Raw genomic sequence first — 16,275 nt, forward strand, 5'->3', positions numbered from 1 at the left:
CGGGCTGTGGAGAAATGCTGTATCAAGAAGTCTAGTGCCTTTACCGAAGTGATCTGTCTACCTCGGGAGCGGCCTCGGCTGCAGCAGGAGTTCCGTACCCTCTTGGCCAGGGATGGCACAGCCAGGCTCTTGGGTTGCAAACCACGATTTCCCTGGAGGTGTTCAGACTTCTAATAGCTTTTATGTGAAAATGACCTGCGTTTCTAAAGGCCTGCAGAAAGGACTGTGAGCATTTGTTATATTCCGTGCCTCGGATTCAGCTCAGAAAAGGGGCTTTGTGCTGACAACAGAAAGGGCACATCACGTCAGATCAGGGTGGTGGGCGGGGCCCCATGGTGACCTGAGCCCCTCCCGCCCTCTGCTTCTCACTGACATCTTCCTTTGGGCCTTACAGGACTCTGATTCTCCCAGGCATTCCACAGCTTCCAACAGTTCCAACCTGAGCAGCCCACCCAGCCCCGTGTCGCCCCGGAAGACCAAGAGCCTGTCTCTGGAGAGCACTGACCGCGGGGGCTGGGAGCCCTGAGCCGCGGGGCGCAGACCACAGACGGCAGCCCCACCCGCCTCCTCTCCCTTTCTTCTCCTCTCCACCTCTGCCTGGACACGCCCCAGGCTGGCCGCAGTGGCAGGGTGGGGATGGAGGAATCCTGACCACAGGACTCGCAGATCCACGCCCCCCTCCACTCAACAGCAGCCCTAAAGGCAGCCTTTCATCGAGCAGCTTAGATTGATGCTGATCTCATTTCATACACTTAGAGTTGCTTTCCATGATATTTTACCCCTCCCCCAAAGGTAGCTTCAGTAGACAGATTACACAAATGTAAGCGATAGGAATAAGATTAGACAGCGTCGTTCTCACAGTAGTCTCGTTAGCCCCGAGGTGGCACAGGGGTCTTGGGCCGGCCTGCAGCGGCCGCCCTGCACGCTCAGCACCCACGCCCGTGTTGACCGATCAGTGCCAGGAAATCCTTATTAGTGAAAACAATGCATATTTTACTACAATACAGAGTTTAAATAAATACACAAATGTAGAGGTTAAATACTGAATGTACATAGTAAAAAGAAGCATCTTGTATTCAACGAAAGATGGATGCATATATAAGAGAGAGATCATTTAATTTAAAGAAATGTGTTGTTCCTTGTCTGCTTTCCAGCTGAGTAATCTAAAAGTAATCTAAAAGGCAGAAAGGCCTCCAGCTGAAGGGGGTCGAGGGAGAGCTCAGAGCCCTTAGTGCCCTGTCTCGAGTCCCTGTCACCTGGAGCTTTAGGAGGCGTCCCGGGACTGTGGCGTCACTGGTTTGGAGTAGACCCAGCACCAGACTTCGGACATTTGAATCCTCTTCAGCAGCAGCATCGAAAGGCAGATTTACTTCCATCCAAGACGTTTCTTTTTCTAGTAGTTGAATTTCAACCACATTTCTCATTTTTTGTTATTTTTTGGTATCTTCCGTGGATGAATATAGAAATGCAATTTTGTCACCTTCTGATCCCTTCCCTCTGAAAGAACACAAGGAACGTCTTGGCTTCTGAAAGGCCATACAAAGGGTCATGCTTTTCTCCTGGTCTGGTCCCCCCCTCCCGCCCCCCGCCCCTAGCTGCAGGGAGGTGTCTGTCCCCCAGCCCAGCCGGCTTCTCACAGAGGGGTCTTGTGAGGGTGGCCTCAGCTTCCTCCAAGAAGCCTGGGAAGAAGGGTTTAGTTACCAAATAATAGAAGAGCTCAAATGCAAGGACTTGAACAGCCTTGATCAAGTATTCCTGCCCAAACCCGGAGAAAATTGGACGTGTTCAGCCCCAGTGCGCAGGCGCAGGCAGGAAGTGGCCCCATGTAAGCTCGTCCTCTCCCAGTGGCTGCACCGTGTTGTGAGGTGCATTTCCACTTGAATCCCTGCTGTGTTAATTACCACAAGGAAATGAGATGCAGAACCCAAAGAACCTTATTTCTCCAGTCATTTCTCCAGTTAAGCACATGAGCAGAGAGAGAGGTAGAAATAAAAATATCTCGTGGAAGTAAAGAGAGCCTCTCTTTTACTTTTTATCTAAATTTCTCTGAGAAATAGGATTTTCTGCTGTCTTCTTTCAAACTCAGCTAAAATGGAAGAGTTTTCCTGCAGCTCCTAATCGGGATGGCAGGGGCCGGGCCACCATCTCGCCCGACTTCACGCCTTCGCCTCGGAGCGGCTGTGCCAGCCCGTGCGCGGGGCACGGAGACTGTTAGTAGGCTGCTGCTCTGTGGAGAAGGCTCCTGAGGTCCGGGAGGAGAGAAGGGATCCCATGTGGGGATTATGTTGCCCAAGGTGACGCAGAGGTGGTGAGATGGTGACCACGCTGACGTCCGAGCAGCCTGGGCTCCGTGCGCACTTGGTCTGTGCTTTACTTTGGATGGCGTCATTCACCGCACAGTTCCATCTCCTCCTTCTTTTTGCTTTTGGAAAAGAAATGTCACGTAACAGTACTTGTGTACGTCCAGATACCAAGGGCCAGCCCTTGAGTTTGGTTATTGCCATGTGACCCTGGCAGCTCCTTGAACTTGGCCCTCCGGGGAGAGGAGGGAACCGGCCAGGGCTGAGCGCCTGTGGCCAGTTGCCCCCTCTCCTCCTGACCCTGCCTCCCCACCTCCCCCACATTCACAGGATGGCAGTTTATAGCTTTGACAACTAAGTGTGAATTTTTGTTGCCTGTAGGTGCTTATTTTTTTTAAAGGATGCTTTTAGGATCAAAATATAACCCTACCTGAAGTCTGGACTCCACTGGAATGAGTCACACCCTACAGCCTCCCAACAGGGCACTTGAGGGGGCTCCTGAGGGCTCGTCCTGCCCGCTCCCTGGGCGGCGTGTTCATGTGAGCCCAGTGGACAGCCCCGCGGCACTTTGCGGTTTTTCCACAGCAATCTTAAGTGATCTTGTCAGGCATAGAGCAGCCCCAAATGTGGTTAGATTCTAACAGCAGGACTGTGGGGGAGACCCACTGCCAGGAGGGAATAGTTTAGGGGGACTGTCTCAGGACAATAATCGTCCCCCCGGGCTTGTCTGCACTCTGAAATAGAATCCCTTCTGAAGCTTCCGAGAAGAAGGGCTTGAAAAGATGGGGAATGGGTTTCAGGGCAACAGAAAACATAGTGATCATTCAGGGATCAGCAACAAAGGCCACGGAAAAGGTTCTATTGCTGTCTCAAGTCACCCTTTGTTTCCGGGCAGGACATCTGAGAAATGTAGATGGCAGCAAGAACTCATTTCTCTTCTCAGGAGAAAGGAAGAATTACCGGAGAGGCATTTCTGGCACAGCCCGTAGGTGTTGGTACTTGGTGCTATCTGTGTCCAGCCAGTTTGCTGTCTACCCCTGAACTCTAATTTAATCTTGTCATGTGCTTTGGGTGTATGAAATTATATATATACAGATATATATTTCTTTTTGCCAAAAACAACAGCCTTGCTGCTTGTCAGACGGTTACTAAAGCATATTTCACTTCGAGTCGTGTGTGTTTACACGCACGCGCACACGCACCCCCACACTCAGTGATTTACGCTCTTTCCCGGGGAGCAGTTTTAGGCCACGAGATAAAGTTACAAAGGGCCCATCTGGGTAGTTTTCCGAGCAGTTCTTGTACCCAAGCTTCAGGGAAGAATCTGAAATTCCTGTTATGTTTACAGCAACCACCTGTCATTCCCCTGCTGGCTCTCGGCCTCTCTGCCTTCCTTATGGTTAGAATCGTGTCATTTTGTTGCTTAGTGGCCACGTCTGCTTCTGTGAAAGACCAGTTGCATTTCTGTGGACTCTCAGGTATTACAGAAAAGCCAGAGCAGGGGTGGGCGGACGTCCCTCAGCCCTGGGGACAGCAGGGCCCTTCGCTGGCCTCTGGCAGCCTGTGGTCTCTGGCTGAGCGGGGTCTTGTAGAGCCACCGTCCACTTCCTGGACAGAGGGCCACTCAGCAGTCAGACTGGGCCACCGCCCGACTCCACTGGGCACAACCGGGGCGTAACTGGGCACCTCCCCTCCTCTCCCCTGGCCCAGCCCCTGTTTAGCTAGGCCGCAGCCATTTCATTGAGCCCATCTTAGGACCTCTCTCCTGTTAGGACTGTCCTGATCACTCAAGCCCAGAGTTCTCTGCGGAGCCTGCTCGATCCCAGGGACCTGGGCCAGCACTGGCCGGCAGGCCGGCGCTTCCTTCCCGGGCCCGTCACACACAGAGAGCACTTCACTTATGGGGGAGTTGGATGGGAACAAATCCACCCTGAAATTTCACGGAAACAAGATGACCTGCCTTTTTATTTGATGGTGTAATATCCTTTATTTTATAAATTTTTTAGAGTTTTTTCTCATTGTAATATTATTGTACAGTTTTGCATGGCCTAGGTGTAATCATTTTTTGGTTTAGAATATAATGCTGACAACTGTGTGTGTGGAAGGGGGGAAGATGTTGCTTTGGCCTCCTGTCACTCTGACTTCATTTCGTTTGGTTTCATGCCCTCGATCTCTTGGAGAACTTTATCAGAGATTCTCTGCTACCAATGGTGTGGATTCTTTTGCACAGAAATATTTAAGGTGGGCTAGTCAAAAATGTAACAAAAGACTCCTCGCCAATATTTTATGTTGGTATCACTTAATATTAACCAGACTTTGATGTATTGCAATAAAACAGGGAACTGTTAGAGTTGAGTATTTTTTGTCTTTTTTTCCGATTTAAAGGTCTGAGGAATGGAGAAAAGGTGCCTGAGTCTTTCTGTCTTATTTGATCCTGCTTCCTGCCGGCCCCCTCCTGGCCTGGCTTCCTCCTCACACTGCAAAAGGCCATGGGGTTAGTTTAATCTAGAACTTTCTTAGTTCCTTCCATAGCTCAGGTGAGAAGAGTGTTGCATTCTCTTGAAGCTTTCCCACCCCCTCTTCTGGCCCAAACCTCCCTCGTCTTCGGTCAGTCTGAAGGCCAGGCTCCGCCTGAGGGTCGCCATGGCCCTGGCCGCCGCACTGAGGACCCCTCCCCACAGCCAGATTCCCCACCCGTCGTCACAGCTGACTGCAGACATGGGGCCACTTGGTGTTCTGTCTACTTACTGCGCAGAAGCAGTTAGTGCTTCTGCTTTTGAGTTAGAATGACACATCTAAGGCCAGGGGTGGTCTTAACAAAGGAAATCTTAAACCGGGGCTGCAGCGAAGGAAGTGTTCTGAGTGCCCTGTTTCCATCCCACGTGTAACTGGCGTTGCTGATGCCATGGTGATGTCGTCGGTTCGTGTTGGCGGAGCCAGGCGTTCGAGGCAGCAGTCGTGCAGCGGTTTAGAGCGAGTCTTGGCAAACTCTCTGTACAGGACCAGTAAATAATAAATATTTTCGGCTTTTTGGGCTATACAGTCTCTGATGGAGCTGCTCAACTCTGCCACTGCAGCACGGAGCAGCCTCAGACAAGCGTAAACGAACGAGTGCGGCTGTGTGCCAGGAACGCGGACAGGAACGGCAGGGGGACGGACTGGACCGAGGAGCACAGTTGGCCAGCCTTTAGACCAGGAGCGAGTGTGGCTGTGAGGCCAGGCTGTCTTGTTCCACCACTTACTGATCCTCGGCCAGCCACTTACCCTCGGAGCCCGTTTCCTCATCTATAAAATGCCCACTTTGAGTGTCCCGGGAGTTATTACATAAACACAGTACCTAATAGTGTAACAGTACGTAAACACAGCCTCAGAAGAGCCATGGACAAGCGGAACAGGGCCTGGCGGATGGTGCTGAGCACTAGCCCTCCAGGGCCCCAGCAGGCGGCATGGAGACCAGACCTCTCTGCCCTGCCTGGGCCCAGCGGCCGGTTGCTGGCAGTCCCAAATGGCAGGAAGTCGGTTTTCCCTCGGGGTTGAACCCCTAGAACTGGTGGGGGGGGCCTCTGGGACCGCGGCAGTCTCCCCACGTGACTCCCTGCCTCACGCCCTGTGCAAGTGTTCTGTCAGGAGGCCCCATTACCTAGGAACTTGGGGGGCCCAGCAACAGCCTCTTTCCAGGATGCCCCTTGGCTCAGCTGACCTCTCCAGTGGGTGTCACTGCGAGGCTGGCCCGGCACTAACCCCACGGCAGGTGTTACCATTGTCCCAGCTGGCTAATGTTGAAGCATCAGAGCCCCTTGGCAGCTGTGGATTCTCTGTAAGTGGCGGGGGGGGGGGGGGGGGGCGCGTCCTGAGGGGCTGCCAGGCAGTTACTGGGCAGCTGTCCCCACCCTGCACCCCTCTTTCTCTGACAATGAATGTGGGCTGAGCCTTCCAGGTCCAGGCACCAAGAGCCTCAGGCTGGGAACAGGTGCAAACCTTGCAGGAGTGTCTGGAGGCAGGACAGGGTGACACGGACCTCAGGCTCATCCCCATCAGCACAGAGCCCTTGACGAGTCAAAGAATTAGTGCCACAATGCTAGGATTTCTTTTTTTAATTGAATCAAGTAAATCTGACAATTACAAGAATTGTACAAAAATAGAGCCTGTGATGAGCGCTCAAGTCTAACCAGGTGACCCCTGCACAGTCATCTTCCACGGAGGCCCCAGGCTGGGGGGAAGGCAGGCCCGCGCCACACACACCCCGTCTTCTCGCAGAGACAGCTGTGTCACTGTCTCCCTTTCCGCTGCTCCTGACCCTTCCCACAGGAGGCAGCGGTTCTCTGGAAACTTCCAGTTGTCGAGAAAGTACGGGAAGCAGCCGGATCACAGGCGTGGGCCTCCTCAGTTACAGTCTTGCCGTCTTGTCGGCACTGCTCCGACCGGCACGTCCCAGCTCGAGAGCCCCTGCTGCAGAGGAAATGGGCAGAACACAGTCTCGCTCTAGCAACACACACACACCAACCCTTACACTGCACGCTCCGGCAGATCCGAAAGGCTTCTCCGCGGCTTTTTGGGGGCAGGGATGCGCAGGGCATGCTCCTGTCGCTGGTTAACGTCCACGTGAGGAAAAAGCCCTGTTACAGAAAGGAAACGGAAACAAAGGTGCCTTTTTCTCTGGATCTAGAGTTACTGCAGAGGCTGCATGAACAACAAGCAGGTGTGGACACAGGAGCGGGGTTTCATTTTCATTTTTCTCACCCACACCCCTTAGCGATAAAAACCGTGTACAGCGCTGGCGACGGGCTCCGAGCGACGTCCCCCTCAGAGCCAGCAGCCCTCTCTCACTGGAGGAGGAGTCTACACAGAGTGTCACCACCAGCTTCCTGCCAGTCTCCACCGCGTGAGGGCAGAGCGTCCAGGGAGCAGGCCCCCTACTGCGGCCCGGCCTGCTGCCGGCAGTAGTTGCTGTAGGCCTCCTCGAACATGGCCTTACAGGGGAAGCGGGCCTTCAGCTTGGAGCAGATGAGGAAGGAGCCCCCCATCTTCCTGTGCAGGGAGTAGGTCTCCTCGGGGGGCGGGATGAGCCGGTGCTTCAGCATGATGGGGATCAGGTTGTGGATCTTCTCCGTGGTGCTCTGGGTGCCGAAGTCAAAGGGCTCCTCGGAGGCGAAGGCCTCCCCCAGGATGAGGATGGCGTCCAGGTGGGCGTCCTCCATGGCCTGGGGGGGCGGGGAGAGATCTGAGCGCTCCTCCCTCAGCCCTGGCGTGAGCGCCCCCTGAAAGCTGTTTTCAAGCTGAGGAGCGGGTCAGGTGGGCGTCTGATTTGTAACTAGATGAAATAATGGTAACTGGGGCAGAAACTCAACCGAGAGGGACCAGGAAAACAACATTCACATGTGACCTGGGCTCCACGTGGGACACTAGGGGGCGGCGGGGCCTGCGGCAGGATGCAGCGTGAGCAGCCCCCAGGCGTTCACACTCAGTCAGCCCAGAGTCCTCAGGCCAGCCCACTGCCCTGCGCAAGCGATGGCGTCAGTGACACACCTCCACGTGGCCAGAGTGAGAGGAGGCCAGCCCCGGGCTCCCCAGCGCAGCTGTCCCCAGGCCCTGCCGTTCTGAGAGCTGGGCACAGAGGCTGGGGAGGGCTGGCTTTCTGACTGCCCGAGACGGTCTGAGTTCTGTGGAGCACCCTTGGGGCGGCTGTCACCTCTGATTTCACACATTTATGAACTGAGGTTCCCCAGCCCCCTCCCAATGCACAGCGAAGTTGGCCCCGGGGACCTGGCAGCTCACCTTGACCTCGTAGCCGGTGAGGAACTTCATCTCTATGGACTTCTCCCGTACGGCCTCCCTGTCCCTGTCCGCGGCGGCCCTGATGATCTGGGCGGAGGCGGCACCGGGGGCAGCACAGACACAGCAGCTTCTGAGGGCCAGGGAGCCACACCTGCCCCTTTCCCCCAACGCCAACCCCGCACTTTTATCCTTTCCTCTCCCTCCGAGACCCCAGCCAGTGCTACGAGGCTGACGGGGCAGTGGCCTCACCCATTGTCCCCAGACACTGGGGCGGGCAGGAGCCTGGTCGTTCTCCCTCCCTCCCTACCTCCGAGCCCCCGAGCATCCCGGTCCGGCCTCAGGAGGGCGTGGCCCCTACCTGAATGTAGAGGTCAGTGAAGGACCTGTCGTATTCCCGAGTCGCCCCAAAGTCCAGAAGAGCCACCTGCAAATCGGCAAAAGCAGGGAGGTCTGCCCAGTGGGGCGGGGCGGGGCAGGGGATGGACACCCCAGATCTCGGGGCCCCAGGGCCCCCTGGGGCGCCCCGCCCAGGGGCTCACCTTGTGCTGCTGCGGGTCGTAGAAGAAGTTGGACCAGTTGGGGTCCGTCTGCATGAAGTGGAACTCGAAGAGCTCCCTCAGACACAAGACCAGGATGTTGTAACAGATCTGCGGCGGGCAGGGGCTCCGGGTCACAGCAGCGCCAGGCTGGCTGGTGACCCTGAGTCTGGGGTCATTCTCCCGCCCCCATCTTCCACCTGCCCCACTTCCTGCCCAGATGACTTTTGGTTCCAGTGTACACCCAGGGGGAGAACACAGCAGCCTTCCTGTCCCCTTCAGCCACTGGCACCAGTGCCAGCTTCATCCCCATAGGGAGCATCTCAGCTCCAAGGCCACCGTCAGACACACCTCGTTCCGGACCTCCTGGCTCAGCCCCTCCGCCTGGTCCAGGGGAAAGCCGGACACCAGCTCTGTGGTCAGCACGTGGGGGCTGCAGAGCTCGTCCACGATCTCAGGCACGTAGAAGAAGGGGTGGTCCTTCAGCAGCTCCCTGGCAGGGGTGGGAGGTCACGCTGCCCACAGATCCTCCCCACCTCAACCCCCGCCCTGGGGTGACACCCAGGGCGACGAGGAACTGAGGCCGCCAGGGGCAGGCCTGCTTCTCACTGGGCAGGATGCAGCTATGACCCCAGGCCTCGACCACAGCCATCCTCAAGGCCAGAGGAGCCTTCACCCCCGGATGGGCTGCCTAAAGCAGCCCCTTCTGCCTCCCCAGTGGGACCAACAGACCAGGGGCCAAGGTCAGCTGCCTGGCACGGAAGCCACGTGAGACATACCTGAATCTCCGTGCACAGGCAGCCTCCCGCTTGTAGTCGCACTCAAGGGCCAGCTCCCGCCTCAGCACGTCGATCAGGTGCTCGGGGAACAGGCCTGGCCAGGGAGGAGGGCATGAGGGCGGCTGGGGGCTCCTCAGGAAGGCCCCCTGGGGTCCCCAGAGTCCGTCCCAAATGCCTGCCCTTGACCAGGAGCCAGCCTCAGACCTTCCGGAAGCATGTTGCTCATGTTCAGCACGGCCATGAGATTGTTGACATCACTGTTGATGCTCTGGGCCACGCCAGGGTACTGCAGGGGGACAGAAGGGTTCCCGGGCAGACGAGCAGAGCCCCTGTAGGGGCCTCGCTCTCCCAACCACCTGTCAGCTTCCCAGCTCTGTCCCACCCAGACCCCACACCTTGGGTGAGTCAGAGCTAAGACCCAAGGATGCAGCTAGGCCCCCGGGGCCCCAACACAACCCTGTGCTCCACTGTCTACCGCCCCCAACACCCTCCATCCCCAGGAACAGCCGCCCACTCAGGGCCGCAGCTCAGGCCCAAAGCAGACAATCACTTGTCCCCTGTCCCTGCCGCACTCAACCCAAGCCTCCCGGGAGGCTCTCCCAGCTCCCCCAGTCCCTCACTTAGCAAACACTTCTTGGCACCCAGCGCTGACAAGGCGCCGGGGACAGAAATGATGAGACACGGGCCCCGCTCTGGACGAGGCGGCTCAGGGGGACAGGGTGTGGAGGCCCCCACGTTGCAGGGCCCGGCTCTGGGATGAGCGCACACGCCGGGTGCCTACCTGGATCTTCATGGCCACCTCGCGGCCACCCTTCAAGCGGGCCAGGTGCACCTGCCCGATGGAGGCGGCCGCAAAGGGCCGCTCCTCGAAGTACTCCAGCTTGTCCCGCCAGTTGGGGCCCAGGTCCTTGTTGAGAGTTTTCTGGAGGGAGAACCAGGGAGGGGCCGTGAGCACAGCCCGGCGCCTGGGACACACTGAGAAGCAGCACAGTCCACTCCCTCCCACGGGGCCACCTCAGCTCCCCTGCAAGGGGAGGTGGGGCCCTGAGGACCAGATGCCCCAGCCCCGCCTGCCTCACCGTCATCTGTTTCAGCGGCATGAAGTCAGCGCTCTGCCTCACCCGCTCAAAGATCTTGGCCAGATGGGGGTTGATGAAAGCATCATCTGGAAGGCACCAGAAAATCAGAGAGCAGAGGGCTAACCCCTAGAAGGTCAATCACCCCGGCCGCAGCGCAGTCTCCTGGGAGAAGTCGGATGCTGATCTGCCCTTCTACACAGAACTGAGGTCCGGAGACAACAAGGCCTGTACAGGCCCAGGGCCACACAGCAGGCCCAGCCTCAGATGCCTCCTCACACGCTGGGAGCATTTTCCCCACCTGGCACACAGGCCCCTGAGGCTGTGGACAAAGGCTTCAGAGAAGACACAGGGACACTGACCTGGGTTGCACACTCCTGGGGCACCGCAGCCACCAACCAAATCCGGAGACACCCTGGCACCTGGCCCATCACGCCCCCTCCCAGGGCCACGGTGAGGCCAAAGCCCAGCCCGGTATCAGGCAGTGGGAGGCTCTCTCAACTCACCCGGTGACCCAAGAAGTGGATTTCTCAGAAATAACAGGCATAGCTTCTTATGATTATAAAAGAAATAAACCGAGAAAATAAAGTCTAGTAAAATGTTTAAAATGCTCATGAGCTCAACACCGACAGAGAACCACTGTTCTTTTTCCTTCCTGACCCTTTTTCTCTGCGTTTTTTCCTCACTGCCTGTTCCAGCCTGCTGTCGTCGGGCAGCGGTCTTCCCCGAGCACGTCCCCACGTGGGAACATCGTTTTCTGAACCATCCTGAAAGGGCGCTGCGGGCGGAGCACGACTCCCCCACAAGCCCGGCCCGCGGGTCCCCAGCCCGCCCGCGGCTCCACGGCTGTCCCCAGAGAAGTCGCCATCCGTGGACGGACTTCAGGCGCGCCCGCCCAGAGGCTGCCCGGCCCCGCCGCCCGCGGAGCGCGCACTCCCGTCCCGCCCCGGCCCTCCGCTGAGCCGCCTTCGGTGCTCCCACTGAGCGGCGGCCTGCCGGGCGCTCCTCCCTGGGGGGCACAGTCGACGCCCTCTGGCTCCCCACCCTCCGCTCTGCTCTTGGGGCCACAATGAGCCAACCTCCTGCTCAACTGCTGCGGCCTTCCCCAGCCTCCCTCGCTCGGGGCCACACGGCCCAGGTCCCCAACGTCAGGGACAACGTGGCAGGCCTCTGAGCTCTCCCACCAGCGCCCTCCGACCCACACGGCAGGTGGCTGCCCCCGGACTCACACCAACTTTTGAGATGCCCCAACCACCTCTGGCTATCTCAAAACCCCCAGAAAGCAGCAAGGAAAACAAGCGTGGCTCCTGCGTAGGACGCTGTTTAAACATCCCAGGCGGATGAAGAACCAGGACTCAAGCAGGAGGAGCCAGTGGGCGGCGCACACACCTCCCGTCCCTCCCAGGTGGGGCCCCGCGCCGTCCCCGCTCCGCGGCCCCCCACAGCCCAGGCCCCCCTACTCACCCTGGATGCTGAGCATCTGGCCCAGCTTGAGCGCCGCGCCGCGCACCTTGCACAGCGTGTTCACGATGCGCTCCGCGTTCGCCTCCGACAGGAAGGGGCTGGAGTCCAGCACGGCCTTTTTCCCTGCGGGCAGGAGCCAGCTCAGCGCGCCCAGCCCCGGGCCTGCCCTCGGGGCGGCTGCAGGGTCCCAGAGGAAGAGCCGGGCGGGCTCAGAGCCCCCGGACGGGGCACTACGGGGCGCCGCAGCTCCTCTCCCTGCCCCCCACTGGCTGTGTGCCTCTGCAAATCCCTCGCAAAAACAGGGACAATAAGAGATTATCAGGAGCGGTGGGATTTTTAAGTGTCATGCAAAGAAACCCAGCAGAGAGCCTGAAGCAGGGGGCTCAGCACCGCCTCTCCTCCTGGGGGTCCCTTCGCCTGGTGACGCAGTTCTAACCCCGCGTCTCCCACTCACGTCCCCCAGGCTGCGTAAGGCCCTCCAGGGCCACTCCGCTGTCCCCAGGCCCAAACCCAGGTGAGGACAGCCAAGTCATTGTCCTTCGCCCCCCACTGTACTGGACAAAGGTAGCCAGCACCCCTGGGGTGACTGCGCATCCGCGGCAGCCAGCTGGCTGCAGTGACAGCGCAGTCCTCCGGGAGGGGAGCAGGGTGGAGGACAGCACTCACGGCTGGTGCCTGCCCCGGCCCGCGGCCCACAGAGACCCCTGCAGCTCGCTGTAGCCAGCTGGCCCCTCAGGGGTGCAGACGACCTTCAGGGGTGGCAGGGTGCAGGGCGACGACATAGAGAGGCTGCAGTGAAGCCGAGCCCTGCTGAGGTTTGGCGTGCGCCAGGGGAGCCAGGGCCCTTTCTGGCTTCCGTCCCTGTGCCGGCCACCGGGCCTAATACTGAGTCTGCCCTGGCCCCGAGGTGGGGAGAGGCCTGAGCAGGGGTCCGCCTCCCAGCCAAGCGGACGCCCCTCTGCCCTCCCTGAGCCCCTCCAGCACCCCTTCTCTGGGCCTCCAGCTCGTGACATCCGTGTCTTCCTGCGCACTGTCCCGTGAGCCCAGTCAGATCAGAGGGCCCTGAGGGCCGCCCCACCATGACTGGCACTTTCCTCAGCCTGCATCACCTCGGGCCTGGCTCAGTGCTCAGAGGGGGACTGAGCTGGGTCCCCAAGAAGCAAACAGGAGAGAGGGCCAGGGTGCCACTGCCCTCTGCCCCAGGGCCATGTCCAGCCTGGCCTCTGACAGAGCAGGGGACTGCGAGAGCTGGAGGCCCTGGACACCGAGTTTGCAAAAGAGAAGCCCCAGGGAAAACACGAGGATCTGCCATCTGAGGGCAGCCACGTCCGGCTCGTCCCCAGGGTCCCAGACAGCAGCACGGGGTCCCGGGAAGGTGAGAGACTTTAGCTCCACACAGGAACAGGCCAACTGCCCGGGGGTCAGGGAAGCTGTGGCCCATGGGCAGGGTCACTCCAGGACAGCTAGACCAAGAAGGGTCCCCGATCAGCCCCTCGCCTGAGGGGCAGCAGAGGGCTGGAGCCAAGGGAAGGGGAGCCCACCCATGTCCGCTCTGCCCTCACGCGCCCCTGGGCCCGTGGGCTGGGGACCCGGGCCTGTGTCCCTAAGGAGAGGAGGGGAGAGGGAGGGACGTTGGAGAGGCGGCCACTGCCCAGCAGGAGGCAGATTTTCTCTGCGAGTGACACGCACAGCAGGCCTGGGCTGACAGCAGTGCTCCTGAGATTTGGGGACAGGACCCGGCCCTCTGGAGCTTTCCAGGCAGCCCTCCCCACAGCTGGCCAGTCCCCACAGGCTGGGCTATGTGCCTGGGCATGGCTGGTTCTGAGAACCACCTGGGGGAGCCGGGGGGGTTCAGGGGCATGGTGGACATTGCCCCCACTCAGGAGGGGCTCCCAGGACAGAGCTGGGCCGGGCTGGTCAGCGTCCCCCAGGCCAAGGGGTTCCAGAGCCTGCTCAGGAGGCTGGAGCATAGCCCGGGGCCTGGCCTGAGCCCCAAGTCCTACTCTTGGATTAATGGTACCCAGGCCCCTTGACCCCTGGCCGGGGTCACCACTTCCCTGACAGCAGACACCAGCTTAATCTTGGAGCCAGTCTGGCCTCTTCCCTGCCTGGACGAGGTGGGACGGAGAGCTCGCGGGGAAGGGCGGGGGGTGGGGGGGGCCTGGAGAAGGATGGCTTCTCCTTCCAGAGGAAGCCAGGCTTCAGTTCCCCAGGCGTCTCCACACCAACACTAAAAATACCCTCACTGACGCCTCCCCGTCCTCCGGCCCCTTCCAAGGACACACATGGCATCATGTCCCCATCCACAAGGGCCTGTGGGGAGGGCCCCTGTCCCCACAAGCAGGTCTTGCAGGTGAAGAGGGGCCGTCCAGGTGGCCCTAGGCGAGCCCGCGGCCGCAATGGCAGCCAGGAGCTGCAGGGCAACAGGACAGGGTGTCACTGGGGGTCCCCACAGAAGGGGGAGGAGGTGCCAGGTCCTGGAATGAGTCCTCTGAATGGGGCAGGGGCACCCAGCCCAGGACTCCAAAGAGCAGGGGCCAAAACCGAGGCTCCACCTGGAAGAGGGCAGGTGCGCGGGCCACTGAGGAGCCGGGAAAGGCCGGGGGAGCCAGGCAGGGAGCAGGCAGCCTCGGGCCTCAAACAACCTAGGGGTGCCATTTTCGCAGAACACAGGTGAATGGTGCCCCCAGAGGCCGACACTCAGGGAACACAGGAGGGCTGGGGCTGACAGCCCACCTCCCAGGACCCACCACCCAAGGGCCCAGCTCACCTGAGGAGTCCTCAGAACGGAGGCTCTTCTTGGCGACCTCGGCCAGTGCCCCGAAGCCCAGACCCACGGCCAGACCTACAAGGAGGAAGTTGAGGGCACTAGGCAGTCACAATCCACCCACCAAGCCCGGAGCAGCCCCAGAGGACACCCGCCTCTGTTCCCCAGGGACCCTTGCTGTGAAAAGGAAGGAGAAAAGTGGGAGATACACATCTGTTTTTTTTCAGAGATTCAGCTCAGGGCAGGTGCTTTCCGTGAAGAAGCTTCACCCGTCCCCTCCACCCTCCGCTTTGCTAAGCTGTAGGCTCATGGGACACAGATACTCCCCAAGACGGCGCACATCTGGGAAACACGGTGGGAGGACCCAGCACACATGGATCAGGAATGGCCTGTGAGCCAAGGACGTCCTGACAGCACCGGGCACCCCCGTGGAACACAGCCGCCCACTTCCAAGTCTGTGGAGACCCTCCAGCACTCTAGAATCCTCACACTTCGTCACTGCAACTGGAAGGAAAGGCACCACCACAGAAACACAAAGCAGTCGTGGGTGGCAGGCAGAACACTGCGCAAGCATAGGTGTCCCCGATCCAAGCCGTGGGGACTCACGGGGCTCGGGCCGCAGCCCTCCCTCGGGGGTGAGCAAGGACCCATCCCGCCCACCCGGCCCTGCGGTGCGGACAGTGATCTAAGGACAAGGGGGTCCCAGGCCCTCCCTCCCCCTTCCGCAATCTTCGAAGTCAAAGTTCATTAACACATCTGTCGAGGGGCTGGAACTGGATGATCCCAACTGTCCAGGAAAGGCCCGAGGACAGAACAGGTGCCACTAAGGCTACACAGAAAGTCCAGGAGCCTGGCCCAGGGCCCATGTCCTCTACTTTTCTGTGTGTACGTGTGAGGAGGATGAGCCCTGAGCTAACACTTGTTGCCAATCTTCCTCTTTTTGCTTGAGGAAGGCTGTCGCTCGTGTACGTGTGAGGAGGATGAGCCCTGAGCTAACACTTGTTGCCAATCTTCCTCTTTTTGCTTGAGGAAGGCTGTCGCTGAGCTAAGACCTGTGCCCGTCTTCCTCCATTTTATGTGGGATGCCACCACAGTGCGGCTGGATGAGGGGCGCTCGGTCCACACCCGGGATCGGAACCTGCGAAGGGGAGCACGCAAACCCAACCACTACACCACCAGGCTGCCGCCGTTTCCTCTACTTTAACCACAGCTGCAGCTGGCTGGGACACACACACATGAGCAGAGAGGCTGAAGAACACGTGCAGGAGCACACTGACCACAGAGAAGGGACAAGGACCCAGGGAAGACACCTAGCAGGCCCTGAGACCAGCGGGCCCTGGTGAGCACAGCCCTGGGGCTGGGCCACCAGAGCAGCGGCCCCCACGCCTGGGGGAGGGGCTCACACGGGCGCTCTCCTCCCCGGGCAGGGAGGCCTGCCCATGCATCTTGACATTGCGTATCTTCTCCAATGATCTTGTACTGTTTTTATGAAAAATATTACTGACTTTACTGAAAAATGTATTTAACGAAAAATAAATTTTAAGAATCAGAAGAAGATAACCTAACTTTAAAACACAT

General features: G+C 59.1%; 2 protein-coding genes across 29 annotated transcripts in view; one reads left to right on the forward strand and one right to left on the reverse strand.

The window, feature by feature from the left end:
• The window catches only part of CDC42BPA (CDC42 binding protein kinase alpha), a 327,011-nt gene extending 322,363 nt beyond the window's left edge, over positions 1-4,648 (forward strand). For all 20 annotated transcript variants that reach the window (XR_011434078.1, XM_070255597.1, XM_005607958.4 and 17 more), the window contains one exon: positions 395-4,648. Coding sequence is in view for 19 of the 20 variants with exons in the window: in XM_070255597.1 (XP_070111698.1) it covers positions 395-526 (132 nt within the window). In the remaining variant the exon portion in view is untranslated. The remainder of the gene's footprint in view (positions 1-394) is intronic.
• A 1,731-nt stretch (positions 4,649-6,379) lies between these two features.
• The window catches only part of COQ8A (coenzyme Q8A), a 48,694-nt gene continuing 38,798 nt past the window's right edge, over positions 6,380-16,275 (reverse strand). For all 9 annotated transcript variants that reach the window (XM_023632633.2, XM_023632634.2, XM_070255599.1 and 6 more), the window contains exons 5-15: positions 14,701-14,775; positions 11,931-12,053; positions 10,470-10,555; positions 10,172-10,312; positions 9,595-9,676; positions 9,391-9,484; positions 8,963-9,104; positions 8,615-8,722; positions 8,434-8,499; positions 8,076-8,162; positions 6,380-7,501 (exon numbers count right to left, since the gene is read on the reverse strand). In XM_023632633.2, the coding sequence (XP_023488401.1) occupies positions 7,214-7,501; positions 8,076-8,162; positions 8,434-8,499; positions 8,615-8,722; positions 8,963-9,104; positions 9,391-9,484; positions 9,595-9,676; positions 10,172-10,312; positions 10,470-10,555; positions 11,931-12,053; positions 14,701-14,775 (1,292 nt within the window). In that variant the 3' untranslated portion in view covers positions 6,380-7,213. The remainder of the gene's footprint in view (positions 7,502-8,075; positions 8,163-8,433; positions 8,500-8,614; positions 8,723-8,962; positions 9,105-9,390; positions 9,485-9,594; positions 9,677-10,171; positions 10,313-10,469; positions 10,556-11,930; positions 12,054-14,700; positions 14,776-16,275) is intronic.

Source organism: Equus caballus, chromosome 30 (assembly GCF_041296265.1).
Source record: "Equus caballus isolate H_3958 breed thoroughbred chromosome 30, TB-T2T, whole genome shotgun sequence".
NCBI classification, from domain to species: Eukaryota; Metazoa; Chordata; class Mammalia; order Perissodactyla; family Equidae; genus Equus; species Equus caballus.